This window comes from Condylura cristata, unplaced genomic scaffold (assembly GCF_000260355.1).
Source record: "Condylura cristata isolate star-nosed mole 26May11 unplaced genomic scaffold, ConCri1.0 scaffold00022, whole genome shotgun sequence".
Classification (NCBI taxonomy): domain Eukaryota; kingdom Metazoa; phylum Chordata; class Mammalia; order Eulipotyphla; family Talpidae; genus Condylura; species Condylura cristata.
This window is the reverse complement of record NW_004567123.1, coordinates 21,757,404-21,772,079: the sequence shown is the minus strand read 5'-3', so window position 1 is coordinate 21,772,079 and position 14,676 is coordinate 21,757,404. Positions and strand designations below refer to the sequence as shown.

General features: G+C 61.1%; 1 protein-coding gene across 5 annotated transcripts in view; it reads right to left on the bottom strand.

The window, feature by feature from the left end:
* Positions 1-571: 571 nt before the first annotated feature.
* The window catches only part of SNPH (syntaphilin), a 33,579-nt gene continuing 19,474 nt past the window's right edge, over positions 572-14,676 (bottom strand). Inside the window, exons 2-6 of one of the 5 annotated variants that reach the window (XM_012728260.1) lie at positions 9,471-9,498; positions 8,203-8,770; positions 7,460-7,666; positions 4,788-4,937; positions 572-1,771 (exon numbers count right to left, since the gene is read on the bottom strand). In XM_012728260.1, the coding sequence (XP_012583714.1) occupies positions 598-1,771; positions 4,788-4,937; positions 7,460-7,666; positions 8,203-8,381 (1,710 nt within the window). In that variant the 5' untranslated portion in view covers positions 8,382-8,770; positions 9,471-9,498 and the 3' untranslated portion in view covers positions 572-597. Of the gene's footprint in view, positions 1,772-4,787; positions 4,938-7,459; positions 7,667-8,202; positions 9,499-14,676 lie in introns of all 5 variants that reach the window. The other 4 variants (XM_004687331.2, XM_012728263.1, XM_012728262.1 and 1 more) reach the window with 4 other exon arrangements.

Below are 14,676 nucleotides of genomic sequence, written 5' to 3'. Positions count from 1 at the left end.
CCGGCTGCAGATGCTTCTGGATCCCGAGTGGAGAGCCCAGGCCAGGCCCAGCACTTCCAGACACGGCGGGAACCTGGAAAAGTGGCCTGTACTTTGGGCTTCAGCTGCTCCCTCTGAGGAGATAAAACTGGCCCAGAAGCCTGAGCGGGGGAGCCCCGGGCCTGGGAGAGAAGGCGGGGAGTGAGCAGGGCGCCAGACAGAACATGGGGGGCAGGGGGGTGAGGCCAGGGGGGGCGCCCATGGGTGCAGCCGCCCCATATCAACACACCAGAGACTTCCTGAGCGGGGTGTGCCCGTGTGAAGGACCAGGTAGGCGGGGGCGGGGGCGGAGGGGGTGGGGCGGGCTCGCCACCGCCTCTCACTGCCTTTGTCCAGTCCGCGGGCCTCTGCCGGGGGCCTGTCCCCTTCCCTCCGTCGGAGTTCAGGACGCCTTCCCTCAGCCCCTACTCCCGACCGCTGGCACCGTGAACAACCTGAAGAAACCACTCCCACACCCAAAACGAAATAAATAAGACGACGCCCCATGGGAATGTGTGAGCGGGAGAGCGGCACCCTACAATCAGTGGTCAGGCCGCCGGGCTGCTGGCCGGCGGCTCCTCAGAGCTGGGAGCCCCCGCCCGCGGCGCTGGGGCCGGGCGGGCTCAGCGAGCGGCAGCTGATCCTGCGGATAGAGTGCAAGGCCACGGTGCAGCAGCCCCGCAGCAGGGAGCTGATGTTGTAGATGGGCTGGCCCTGGCGCCGCTGGGAGCGGCAGAGCCAGGCCACCGTGGGCACGGCCGGCACCACCACGGCCAGCAGATCCACGATGTAGTGGCGGCTCCAGTAGCTCTTGGGCTCCTTCTCGGGGGCGGCCGCCTCCTCCTCCTCCTCCACGGGGCAGGCCACGCTCACCGACGGGCTGGGGTTGGGGTTGGCTCCGGGCCGGAGTGGGGTGGGCCCGTGGGTGATGGGCCCCGGGGCCTCGGGCTCCTCACCCACCGTCACCACCACGGCTGAGGGGGGGTCTCTGGGCCCGGGGGGCTGGGGCTCCAGCTCCGGGCAGCCCCCTGATGCGGGGCCCGCCCCGCAGTCCTGGGCCTTGGTCACTTTCTCCAGGATGGTGTCCAGGTCGGGCTGGTACTGCACGAAGTCTGTCTGGATGGCACGCTCCTGCATGCAGCTCACCTGCACGCCGGCCTCCATGCCACACAGCAGCTTCTCGTAGGTGTTGCTGGCGGGGAAGCGGGGGCCCAGGCTGAAGGAGCCGTGCAGCGAGGCCTCCTCGGGGCCGCAGTCCACCCCCGACGACAGCAGGCTGCTGGCCTCCAGCGCGTCCGTCCGGCTCAGGGTGTCTTCGGTGGTGGCGAAGCCGCTGTCGTTCCCGTCCTCGGCGCTGGCGCCGGGGGGGTCGCTGGGGGGGCGGTCTCCGCAGACGGCTGGGTCGCTCAGCTTGGTGTAGGTGGAGCTGCGGGTGAGGGAGCGGGCGGGGGAGCCGCCGGCTGACTCCCCGGTGCCATCCTCCTTGGCAGTGCCGTTCTGGGCCACCTCCATGCTGTGCAGCAGCGTCTCCAGCTTCTTGTTCTGGATGTTGATGTCCACGAAGTACTTCTGCAGGCCCTTGTCCTTGTCAATCAGGTTGTTCTTGACGGTGTCGATGACCTGCTTGAGCTGCTTGATCTCCTTCCGGGCCTCCTTCAAGGCCAGCTGGGCCTCCACGCGGTGGCATTCCTCCTCGATCCAGTCCTCCTGCATGCGCGACAGCTGCGTCTTCAGGTCATCGATCTCGGTGTCCCTGCGGGCAGATGAGACACGCGCTCGCTGCCCGGTCACCGCCGCCAGGGGCAGGCGAGCAGCGGCTGCCGCCAAGGACGGGCTGTGCGCGGTGCCCGGAGCCACGGGCAGAAGGAGCGATCAGCACCTCCTGGGCTCCTCATTCCAGGGGGCAGTGAGTGAGGTTGAAAAAGCCGAGGCAGGGAGGCTTCCTGGGGGTGGGGGGGCAGTGTAGAAGAGGCCTCATCACATCCCCCCCAAAGGCTGAAATACAGATACCATCTAGACTTAGGATCATTTCCTAGGGAGAGACCAGACTAGACAAACTCGTAATTAATTCCTAACTGCTACTGCGGTCAAACCCTAACAGATCCGGCCCTCCCTGGTGGCGCAGCGGGTTAAAGCACAGCACTGAGAGGCTAAAGTCACTTCCGCATGAGTTCGATCCCCGCCTGCCCGGGAGGTGACCACATGGAGCAGCAGACCTCTCCTGGCCCACCTGCTGCTCCCCTCAGCAGTGTACTTCTCAGTCGTCCTGTTCTGCTCCCCACTCTGTCTCTGGTGAAGCCTCTCACCGACCTGCACCTCTGGCCTGTACCCTAGTTCTGTATGCACAAATAAATCTTAAAAAAAAAAAAAAAAAACCCCTAACAGACCTGTTTTCAAATCTTAACATAAGAAACAATAGCTAAACCCACACCTCTGTGCCCAGAAAGGGATCCAGCCTCCCGCAGAGCGGCTGTGACTTTCACGTGAAGGGGTGTTTGGGAGGAGGCAGAGGGGGCTGCCTTTCAATGTGCAAGATGGTGGTTTCACACCTTCCCTCGAGTGGAGGGACAGGGCGTGAGGATGACCAGAGGCGTGAGGAGCCGCTCTTGGGCTCGTGTTCCGCGCTGATGCTCGTGAAAGGCGGAAAGCCCAAGAAGTCGGCGGAAGGCAGAAAGCAGCTCCCGAGGGAAGACACAGCCACAGGCAAGCCGATGGGGATTCCCGTCCCGAGGTCCCCGGGCTGTTACATCCCTGAGTCAGAGACGAGTTCAGGTGCAGGGGAGGGAGGCAAGTTAGGAAAATACCCCATCGGGTGCAGAGGCACAAGAGGGCGAGACTGGCCGGGGCAGACCACGTGCTGCAGAAACGGGGAGCTCACACCTCGGCTGCGGGCTGCCTGGGGCTTCCTCCCGCAGCACACCTAGCCCGAGCCACAAACACGAGGCCATCGCCACGGGCCCTGGGCCCCGCAGAGGGACTGCTCCAGGCGATCGCCCCGCTTTCTCAGAGTCAGATGGGGAGTGCGGTCCAGGAACCGGGCCCGGAATCTCACCCCGCTACACGCTGAGGGACTGGGCTCAGGGGCCCTGGTCCTGGAAGTCCGTGGTGGTGTCATCTGGAAAGGCAATGGCTGTGGGATGGCTGTGACCAGCACCCAACCCAGAGGCAGTAACAGATGCACCAGACGCCCTGCCCCGGGAGGCTCTCGGTAGGGCAGAGGGAACTAGAATGCTCAGCTCGGCTGGTTCCTGCTCTTCTCTCCCGGCGGCCAGCAGGACCCCGGATCCACTCTAGGTCTCAGTGGGCTGCAGGACATTACCTTTGCACTGGGCCTTGAAGGACAAGTTGCCAAGGAAGATGGGGGAAAGGATGTCTCGGAAGTGGGGACCCCCCCACATACAGAGGTGTGAAACACCTCTGAGGAACAAAGGTAGGTTGCTGCCGGTGACCATCATGGCCAGCCACAGTGAGAGCAGTGGGACAGGACAGCAGGGGGCAGCAGGGAGTCCAGAGGGAGGTGTGTCCCCCAAAAGGCCTTCTACCACACCAACCGGCAGTCTGCGCTGAGCCCCAGAGCCACCCCCGATGGAAGCAGGGGGATATCTCCCCAAGGCCACCCCCATGGGAGCAGGGGGATATCTCTGCTTCCTGAGGACATTCGTGCAAATGGCCAGGCAGCCTCAGGGTATCCCTGAGATGATGACAGGAAATAAAAATAGAAATCCGAGCTCTGCAGAAGCCCACAGTAGCACCTGTAACAGCCCCCGTTTCCAACCACAGCAGACCCAAAGTGGGCTAGGGCCTGGCACGGCTCTGGTGAGGAGCTGGAGGTGCAGGCTCCTTGCCTCCAGCCGCACGCCAGGCCCAGCGTAGAGGGACCGAGAGCCAGACCATGGTTGCTGGGACTGGGGAGACGGGGGGAAGCAGTGCATGATGGCTCCAGGGGTGGAACAGTGTTTGAGAGTTAGGATGTTGGTGATGGTTGCCCTATTCTGTGAAGAGACCAAAAGTCACGGAGCTGCACGCTCTGAAGAGGTGAGTCTGTGCTGAGTGAATCGTGCTTCAATAAAGCTGCTGTAATTTCACAAAGAAAAGATGAAGGAAGATGGGGTCACAGCGGCCAGTCTGCCCTCCAGTACCCCACCCGGCCGCTGCCCAGCTCATGGAGGCTGTGAATTGAATCCACACAGCCCAGGAAGCCAGTTAAGGTGACATCGAGATCAGAGGGAGCCCTGATGGCTTGGCCACAGGCGAAGCTGCCAGCCTGGGAAGGTGGGCGTGACCCCCCATCCAGAGCGAGCTCCGCCAGGCCTGTGGGGCCTCCTGGGCTGGGCTGGAGCTCAAAGGCTTCTCACGACCTGACATCATTTCTAGGCGGGCGAGGAGGAGGCTTCTGGGGCCTGAGCTGGTGGGCCGACAGCCTCCCGTGACGTCCTGGGAGGAGGCGCAGGCCCTCTGGGGTGTCTCCCTCCCAGAGAGACAGGTGGGCCAAGAAGGGCGCCTGGATCAGGGAGGGGACGAAGGAGCTGCCGGCTGAGCCTGGAAGGGCACCATGGGCCAGGGGAGGAGGGACACGTGGGTGGGGCCCAGGAAGCGCTTTGCTGGGCAGGAGAGGCAGCCTGGGGGCTGGGCAGGGCCCTCCAGTCATGCCTCCCTCCCGGAGATGCCCCCCGCCCTGGGCGGTCTCATGGGGTGCCTGAGAAAAGCTGCACACATGGGGTCAGGGTACCACCACGCGGATGGCCCCCTCTGCTGGAAGGGGCACTCACCGGTCCTGCAGCCGGTCCTGCGTGTCCTTCAGCCGGGCCTTCAGGTGCCGGATGCACACCTCCTTCTGCTGCAGTGGGGTCAGGTACTGCTCCGGGGTGGGGGGCTTGATGCCGTGGTTGTCACTGCACAGCATGTACTTCATGGAGCGCCTGTGAGGGACGGTCGCCCGTGGGCAGGAGGCAGAGCCCGGCCGGCCCCGGTGCCGTGTATCTGACAGCAGGGGACCTGGCCCAGCCAGCCGGGCCCACAGGGAGAGCCTGTGTGTCCACGTGTGTCCACGCGCCCGCCCCTCCCGAGGGCTGGTCCTATGAAGGCTCTTCCCAGCGCCAGTGGGGAACTTAGGGTTCCTCTGGGCAGGGTGGGGCGCACACAGGGCACACGAGCAGGCCGCTCCTGTGCTATCGCCGAGGATCCGGGCCCGGTGCGTCCCAGGGCTTAGGCGGCCATCTCCAACCAGGCTGTCGTGACAGGGCCCCCCTCGCCGGGCCTGGGTGGACTAGGGCTCACAGCTGTCAGCGGGGCGCATCTCCCAGAGCCGAGGCCCCGCACGGCTGGTCCCCAAGGGAGCAGCCCTGTGGTCAGGCCCGCAGTCTCCAGCACTGACACCCCCATGCCCATCCCCACACACACAGGGGCATGACAGCACCCACGCGTGGGAAGTGCCCACCGGAGTCTACCTCGCGCCCAGGGACGTGCCCATGTGTGTCCACACACCTGCCCTGTGGCCTCACGGCACTCACCACCCAGGGCCCAGCCATGCGTGTGGGCACAGCCCCTTCCGTGCTTGGGGCACATGTGAGCACGCGCACGAACACCCACCGGCGCTGGGCATTGGCCTGTTGACAGCTGCACCTAACGTGGCAGCAGCTGGATGTGCACTGCTCCCGGCGGCCACGTGACCCACGTGACCCCAGGGGGGACACAGACGGCAGCGTGCTGAGCACGCCCCAGTCCCCCCGGTGCCAAGGGGAGGAACCCCCAGAGCAGGGAGGGCTGGGGGTTTCACCCAGGGAAGGAGAGCCCCCATTTCCACCAGCAGTGTCCTGCTGCCTCCACTCCCAGTGTCCTGCCTGCTGGCTGTTCTGCCCGTAAAGATCCCCTGGACCTTGGATAGCCCGGGGCCAGTCACACACTACTCAGCAGAGGCCTCAGGAGCACACAGCTTTGCTCCTGGGGGGTGGAGACTCCTGTGTCTAGGGAGGGGCCGTGGCATTTTAGGGGCCTAAAAGCCACGCAAACTGGCGAGGCGTCTGCGGAAGCAGCCACGACAGCGGCTGTTTTAAAGTCGTACAGAAGCCGTCTCGTGCTTACTGAGGAAAGGTAGTCGTAACGGCCACCTTGGGGAGAAGGTGGTCACCGAGGGGAAATAATTCTCTTCTCTGCTCACTCGCCTCATGGCCCCTTGGCTGACCTGAGCCACGCGTGGGCCGGTTCTCTGTCTGGCCAGGGCTCCGGGCACACTGTGTGTGGGGCTCTCGGAAACCCTCACCCCAGAGCAGCAAGCCAGCATGGCCATGGGCCCCGGGCGAGTCTTGGAGACATCCGGAAGCTTTAGCTAGTGGGGCCCTGACCTGCGTGAGTGACAGGGGGTTTTACGTGTGCAGGTGAAGGGACCAGGATTAGCCAGAGGGCAAGTCGCTATTTTAATTTTTCCATTTGCTTTCATGAGTATTCTCCAACATGATAGCTAACATTCTTATTTTTACTCATTGGCCCTTTTTGTAGGAACAAATAAATAGCTAGAGATAGAGACATTAAATGGAGACAAAAGATATACTGTATTTCTCGTCTCTCCGTTCCTCACGCCTGGAAACGCCTGGCTATTTGCAGGGAGGCTGTCCTGAGGCCCCGCACTCACGCAGGATGGAGGAGGCCCTGCCGGGGGGCAGCTGTCTGGGCGCAGGGCTGGCACTGCCCCCAAGGGCTGCAGTTCAAATATGCATAACCGAAAATCTGCGACTAAGAACAGGGACTAAAGCTGCCAGTTGCATCTTTTTCAAAGCGAAGCTGCCAGTGCTCCTGGCCCATCCGTGCCTGGCTCTAGGGTGGAGTCACGGCCAGGACGTGGGGGTCCCCATCCTCAGAGCCTGGTGGGTCTCACGGGGTGCCTGAGAAATGCTGCCTACATGGGATCAGAGCCAACCCACGCGGATGCCCCCTCTCTGCTGGAAGGGGCGACAAGCCCCCCGGGAGGTGCTCTGGCCACGGGGTGGGGCGCGCCCGCCTGCCTGCCCCTGCGTCCTCGCGGGGCAGAGCAAAGTGTTGCCAGGTGCAAGGTGCGGGCCAGCTCTAGCTTACAGTGGGGTGCAGACGTCCACTCCCGCCTTCCGTGGCGTTAGCTCCATTTTACGGGGAACAGGGCTCCCATACTCCTGACTGCTATCCTCTTTCCTTGGCTCCCCAGCCCCATTCCGCTTTTCCTCTGTTCTGCTTCGGCTGGGCGCACACCGTGGAACACGGTTACTTCCCTCACGAGCTCCCTTCCACCCGTCCGTGTCCTACTGAGACCTTTGTGGGGCCACTGTCCTCGGCAGGTGCGGCTGGAGCTCACGTCCACCTTACAGACGGAAGCGAGCCTCAGAGAAGCCGAGTCCGGGTCACCCAGATGGGGTGTATGCCAGCACTGTCAGGGTGGCCAGGACACCCCCCGGCCCCCCTCGGGGCTGGTTACCTGGGCGTGGGGCTGCTGTCGCTGCCTTTGCAGGAGCCCGAGTTGCTGCTGCTGCTGAGAGAAGAGGCGCCATAGGCATCCCGCACGCTCACGGGTGGGGAGGTGCGCCTGGAGGCGGGGAGAAGAGGCAGGTGCTCATTCTGGCTGGTGGGCAGCTGCGGGCACTGGGCGAACACCGCCAGGCCGCTGCGGCCCAAAGGGCCCCCGCTTCGGGGTCACCGCCGGGCAGAGAAGCAGAAGGGAGAAGGGGAGGCACAGACAGGGGTGACAGAACAGACAGGGCAAATCAAGATGGAAAACCGGAAGGCCATCAGTCTACCTGGCACCCCAGGACAAGAATGGAGGCTGGGCAGGGCCGCGGGCCAAGGGTGGGGTCCCATCTGCCTTACCTGGGGGGGCTCAACTTCCCGAAGCCCCAAGCCCAGAGGAGCCCTGCACAGACTGAGACAGAGGGGGGCAGGGTGGGGGACACACAGCGGCAGAAGCAAGGTGGTCAAGGGAGCTGGGCCCGACAAAGGCCAACACCCCCCAGGTGGGGAAGGCAGGAGCTGGCGGGTTCAACTCCTCCGTGAACCTTCAGACCCACGGTGTCATCTGGACCCCGACACGGTCCCAGGAGCCGGTGAGCATAGCAAACCCACTTTAAAGATGGGAGAACTGGGGAGATCACGCGTCAGGGACACGCTGCAAGTCGGGCAGAGCGCAGACAGGGCCCCTTCTCCTCCCCCGGCAAGGAGACTCACCTGCGGGACCCAGCAGAGGCCCGTCTGCTCGGCAGGGACATGGCCATGAGGCTGCGGGTCCGGGTGAGGGGCGGGATGGGCGGTGTCCCCGGGGCTGAGGAGAGAGGGCGGGTTGGGGGGGCCGCGGGGAGGGCCGGGCCGGGCCACGTCATCCTCTCGCTGGGGCCGCTGCCCGGCATGGCTTCTGCTCTCGCTCTTCGGCAGGACTGAGTGAGGGCCTGGCTCAGGCGCCGCCACCCGACTAAAATCTCGATCCTCAGAGCCTCAGGGGCGGCCAGAACTCACAGGGCCAACCCCAGCTTCTCCAGACGAGCGAAGGGGCCCCGAGAGTGAAGGTCTTGCCAAGGTCACGCAGTCATCGCGCACTGAGCCCTCTACGCTATGGGCCGGGACCCCTGACCCCTGGCGCTCAGACCCCCACCCTGCGCTGGTCAATCCTCCCTCCTCGGCGGGGGCTGCAGGCTGGAGGACTCCCGGGGCGGGGCCAGGAGCCCCGCGTTAGGTGGGGCTAGTCTCGACGTCACCGTCCCAGAATGCCCGTTGGTGCGTGGCTCGGGGGGCTTCCCGTCTACAGGGGAGACAAGACAGACCAACATACCAGCACACGTGTAGAAAGACATGGATGCGCACGAACACGGCAAGGTACCCTGCCCCGGCCACCCAGGTCTCGGCGGGCGCGCCCAGGCAGCTGCCCACATGGACTACGTGCAGCGGGCCCCTCTGCCCCCACATGCAGCTGCCCAGGGCCATGCCTGCCGCACCCACCGTGCAAATGTGCGTGCTGATTCCGGCATGCACTGGGAATGGGGGCTCAGGCGAAGCAGACGCGGGCTGGGGCAGAGGCGTCCTTTGGGGGGACTCGGGTGGGGCCCAGCAGGAAGTAAGCATGCCGCAGGGGACCTGTCTGTGGCCCTTTTGGCAAGCGGCTGGGAGAACTCAGGCCCTCTGGCTCCTCTTTCCAGTCTAGGAGCTTGGGCTCGAGGGCAGCCCTATGGGGCCTCTGGAGGGGAGAAGCCCGGAGCAGGGCTGTGTGTTGGCTGCTGTGGGGAGGGGGCCTGCACCAGACAGGCAGAGCTCCACATGCCAGTCCTGTGCCAGCTCCAGAACCCAGTCCCCTCCTTCACTCTCAGTGCAGGGACAAAGGACAGTAGCTTGGGTGACAGGAGTCCCAGCTGAGGACATGGCAGCCCAGAGCTTTCCCCATGCTGGGAGAGAAGCGGTCCCTGAACCCCGATCCATGCCAGCCCCATGCCAAGCACATTACGTACATTACGCCATGGACTCCTCCCAACAACCCTATGAGGAAGTGCTGTGATTAGTCCCCCATCGGCAGGACCAGAACCTCTGAGAGGGACGGGACTGCCCGAGCACAGTCCCAGTGTGGGAACCCGGCCAGCACCATCTCAGGCCCGGAGTCCCCACCCCAGGGCTCCACCCCTTCCCACGTCAGGGGCTCCCAGGAGCCTGGTCATCCTGGCCGGTGGCCGGGCTGCCTCCTGGGTGGACAAAGGCGCCGCTCAGGTGGCCTGGCTCCTGGCCGTGACACAGAAGGCGGCCTGTTCCCCGGGAGGGCTGAGACACAGCCAGCATTGTCTGCCCGCGGGTGTCAGGTGCCAGGAGCAGGAGCCACAGACACCACACCTGTCACCTGAGCTGCCCTCCCCAGTGCAGTGACACATTCCACCCATCGTGCCCAATGGCCCAGGCAGGGCTCCTGGTCCTGGAGGACCAGCCCTAAGGAGGAACCATAGACAGGGGTGGGGGACAAGGGTTCCCCCACACACACTCGTCAGTAAGGCCCCCAGTGGCTCGCTACCTCCTGGCACAGGGGGTCCTTGCCTGGGAACAGCTGGGGGAGGGAAGATGGTCCAGGGCGGTGGGCCTGGTGCGCCTCGGGACTGCGACTGCCGTGGCCTTGTAAATGCAGGCTTTGTCCCTCCACTACCTTGCTTGGCCACCCCTACCTCCCTCCTTTCAACTCCCTCTTCCTTCCTCTCACCCGTAGGGGCAGGGGGCAGTTGAACAGGGTAGGGGTGGCCTTTGTACAGTCTCCTGGGAGGCCAGAGGCAGCCATTTATCCGGGACAGAGGGGAAGTGGCATTTCCCCTGCTGGGATGGGACCTCACAGGCAGGCGGGGCCCTCATGGGGAGGGAGAAGCCAGCCAGGCCCAAAGGGAGCCGCCTCTCCAGGAGCCTCCTCAGAGTCCCGGTGTGTGCCCAGGTGTTCTCAGGGCCGCAGTCCCCGCCAGGCCCCTGAGAGGAGGCGGTTGCCATGGCATTTGTCTCCATGCCGAGCTCAGCCTGGAGTCCCGCAGGCCTGTCCCTAGGTGGCCAGAGGCCGCCACTTGAAATGGGAGGTGGAGAGGAAACAGGTAGCCGTGGGGAGCTTTCCTGGCTCAGCCCCAGGAAAGCCTGGCTGCTCCCTCGTCTGCTTGCTGGCAGGGGCACCACAGCCCCGGTCCTCATGCACATGGCAGACCCACCTGGGCCGGGCTGCCAGCCTCTCCTGAACTTCCCCGCGGGCTGCCAGCCTCTCCTGAACTTCCCCGACCCTTTCCCCACCACTTCATGCCTTGGCTTGAGTTGAAAAAGAAAACACCCCTGGGGGATTCATGAAACCAAACACCACCCATGCACAACAGCAACAAGGTGTCAACAGGCACATTGGATTGACCAAGGGTTGGATTCAAGGGTCTCTAAGACTCTTCTGGATCCAGTCTCTGAGTCTAAGGCTGCTGGTGAAATGAAGGACTTGCCACTGATGCTTTCTTGCCCTCCAGTGGTGAGGACTCCTGGGTTTCAGTTTCCACAGCTGTAAAATTAGGAAGCTGCCTTCTTCAATGAGACATTTTCCTCAATTGGCAAATCACGGGGGAGAAACCAAGTCCTTGGCTTAATCTAATATTCTAGGTAAGTAAAAGTCCCTGCATATACTATAAATTCTCTCTCTCTCTTTTTTTTTGCAGAGAATTAGCCATCAATAGAAGAAGAAAGCTATCTTAAAACCAAGGGAACAGAACGATCTGTGTTGATGACTCAAGCCCGACAGCTGTGGAAAGCGGAGCCTTGCAACCAACGGAACAGACCTGGGGAGGGCTCCCCTCTGCCGAGGCAACCCCAGCGTGCCAGGCACCCTACCCAGGATGCAGAGGGTGCTCTCAGAATGTTGATGCAGAGTGGAGTGGGGGGCCCCAGAAGCCATGCTGGGCGCCTCAGAGGATTAGTGCCTCTGGGCCCAAGGGCTGGGGCTGAGGCTTTCAGGAACCTTCCACTGGTTTCACCACTCAGCCTGGGCTGCTCGGCTGCCCTGGAAACCCAGGCCTGGACTCAGGCAGGGGTGGCTGCAGCTTTCCCCAGCTCCCTTCTTGTGCCTGCCTGAGCTGCCCTCAGAGTTGGAGCCATGGACGGGAACCCTGCGGGCCCCTTCTCACTGTGGCAACCCCAGCACAGCTGCTGCCTTAGGCCCGCAACTTGGCCAAAGACCGTGAGGGGGTTTCCAAGACAACCAGCCTGGGACTGAAGGCCGAGGCCTGGGAGCTGCTGCTGGCCAGACTCAGTTCCCGAGCTTGGAGGGCATCATGCCAGTGGTCTTCAACTCCCCACCCCCACCCCAAAGACCTGCTTCAGGCACGGCTTGGGGGCTCTAGCCTCCTGTCACCTGGGAGGGCTCCTCTTGCATCTGACCTCCAGAGAGATGGCCTCAAGCGAGGCCACTTTTAAAAAAAAAAATTATAATAGTTAATTTTTACATCATTTTGTGCCCTTTTCCATCTCAGTTGTAATCCCCGTGGGCTTCCCATCACCAAATCACCCGTGTGCCATCACCATAGTCCTGTGCAGTCTCCCTCCCCCCATTTTTGATCCCATTCCCCACTCCACCCCCGTAAAATGTCTCTGGTATATAGTTGTTCATTATTATTATTTTCCCCCCTGGTCCTTTATGCTCCTGCTATGAGTGAAATCATCAGTATTTTTCTTTCTCTTTCTGGCTTATTTCATTAAGCACAATCTCTTCCAGCTCCATCCATGTTGCTGCAAAATACATTTTTTTTGGTTGCTGAGTAATATTCCATTGTGTATACACATCACATCTTTTTAATCCAGTCATCTACTTTTGGGCATTTGGGTTGAATACATGTCTTTCCAATGGTAAATAAAGCAGCAATAAACATGGGGGTGCAGGTGTCTTTTTGAACCAGTGTCTTTTGGGTAGATACCTAGGAGTGGGATTGCTGGGTCATATGGAAGCTCCATGTTTAGCAGTTTGAGGAACCTCCAAACAGTTTTCCATAGTGGTTGTACCAGTTTGCATTCCCACCAGCAGTGCAAGAGAGTTCCTTTTTCTCCACATGCAGGGCCACTTATTTAAAAGGGGCTTTGCAGGGTAAAACTCTGGGTTATGTATATGTATCTCTGTGTGTGTGTATATATATATATGTGTATATGTGTGTGTGTATACATACATGTTTTCACAAGCTCCTACTTCATATCCACTAGGATGGCACACACAAAACGATGGACAGCAAGTTTTGGCGAGAATGTGGGACTGTAAAATGATTCCATGTGGAAAAGAACCTGGCAGTTCCTCAAAAAGTCAGACACAGCTTTCCCACATGACCTGGTATTTCACCAGGAGGGATATGCCTCACACAATCACAGTAGCTGCTCAAACAAGAACCTGTACAGGAATGTTCAGACACTACTCCCAACAGGCAAGAGGCGGAAACAACCCAAAGGTCCACCAGAAGACGAATGAAGAGAGCAAATGTGGTCCCTGCATTTAAAGGGGTGTCATTTAGTCAGCAAAGCACCGATCCTCGCCACATCCCGGGTGAATCGTGGAAATGTTATGTGGGATGGAAGAAGCCAGTCACAAAAGGCTGCACCACACATGACTCCCAATCGCACGGAATGTGTGCAGTGGGCAAAGTCACTGACAGGTGAGGTCGCCATGGGCAGGGGGAGGAGGGCCAGGAGGGGACTACTAAAGAAAGGACTGAGGCTTCTTTTTAGGATGATGGAAGTATTTGGAATTAGTCACAACTCCGTGAATATACTAAGAGCCCGAAGCTGCCTGTTTCAAAAGTGTGAATTTTATGGTATGTGAATTATATCTCAATGAGAATAAAATATTATAGTTTTGTAAACATTAAGGGAAACGGTCAAAGGACAGGCAGTGTGCACAAAGCAGTGGGACTCTCCCGGGAGGATCAGCAAGTCCCCACAGGAAAGAGAACTTCCTCCCGCGCCCTGACTTCAGGCAGCCAGGCCGGGTGCTTCCTGGTGCTCCATTCTGGGTCCACCCGGAGGCCCAGGCTTCTGGGTCCACCTTCAGGCCCAGGCTGCCTGAAGGTTTTGCATTTCCACAACTGCACCAGGTCCTCACAAGCTCCTCAGGGAAATCTCACAGGTGCAGACTGTCCACCTGACGCTCGGGACCTGAAGCTGTCCAGGCTCCACAGTCACTCCAGGGGTCTCTAGACTGCAGGTCACGGGCAGCTGCATGTCAGCCGTGTCGTGAAGGTCTCGTAATAAAATAGGCCGGTGCATGTATTATGCTGCATAAAGAGGCTCCCAGGCTCCTCGCGATTCCATGAAAGCAGATCCCACAGAAAGAGGAGGTAGGAGGAGCAAGGAAGTGTTTAAAAAAAGAAGCCCCTCCTCCATGCTTGCTCCCAAGCCAGCAGCCTTCTCTGTGCAGCCCTCCAGGAATCATTCTCTGGGCAAAGAAGGGCTTCCCCAGAGAACCGCTATTCTCAGCTCTCCCAGCAGCTGCTGCGTCCTGTCCCAGGGGCTTCTGGAGCCTAGCTGCCCACCCCGAGAGAACTCCGCTTCTCTGAGGCACGTGGAAAGCTCCCCATGGGTGACTTTGGCCCGTGACCTCAAGCATTCATGGGAACACTCTCTCTTCAGGATCCGATGACGATGACCCAGGTGCTAAATGGAGGGATGGGAAAGGTCTTAGGTCTGCACGGTTTTGCTAAAGGGGATCCTTTCCTGCATCAGAGGCAGCTCCTGCTTTATCACCTCATGGGAAGTAGGTGCAGGTCCAGGGTGGCTGGATTTCGCAGCACCTGGGCCAGTCTCCAGGGTGGGGCCTGCAGAGGCCTCCTGAGGGGAGTGGCCGCAGGGGAACCCTGGTTTCCAACCCTCGCAATCCCAGCTGCTCCAGGGCTGTGCCTCAGCAGACAGCCTCAGGGAGGTGTGGGGGACCCAGGCACCAGGCCCTTGCCAGCCCGGCAGCTACCTGGCAAGTGACTCCTGGCAGATGGAGGCCCTTCAGCGGCCTTGGCCACAGCATATGCTCTTCTGGGTTTCCTGGCTGATAGAGCTGTCAAGCCTGGAGGCCCAGCTCCTCCCCGGCCCCTTCCTCCTGAGATTCTTTTGCCTTCACTAAGACCCAGGGCCTTCCATGGGACCCAGTGCTAACTGGGAGAGGGTGGGCTATTAATCTGCCCCTTTCCCTAAGCCTCC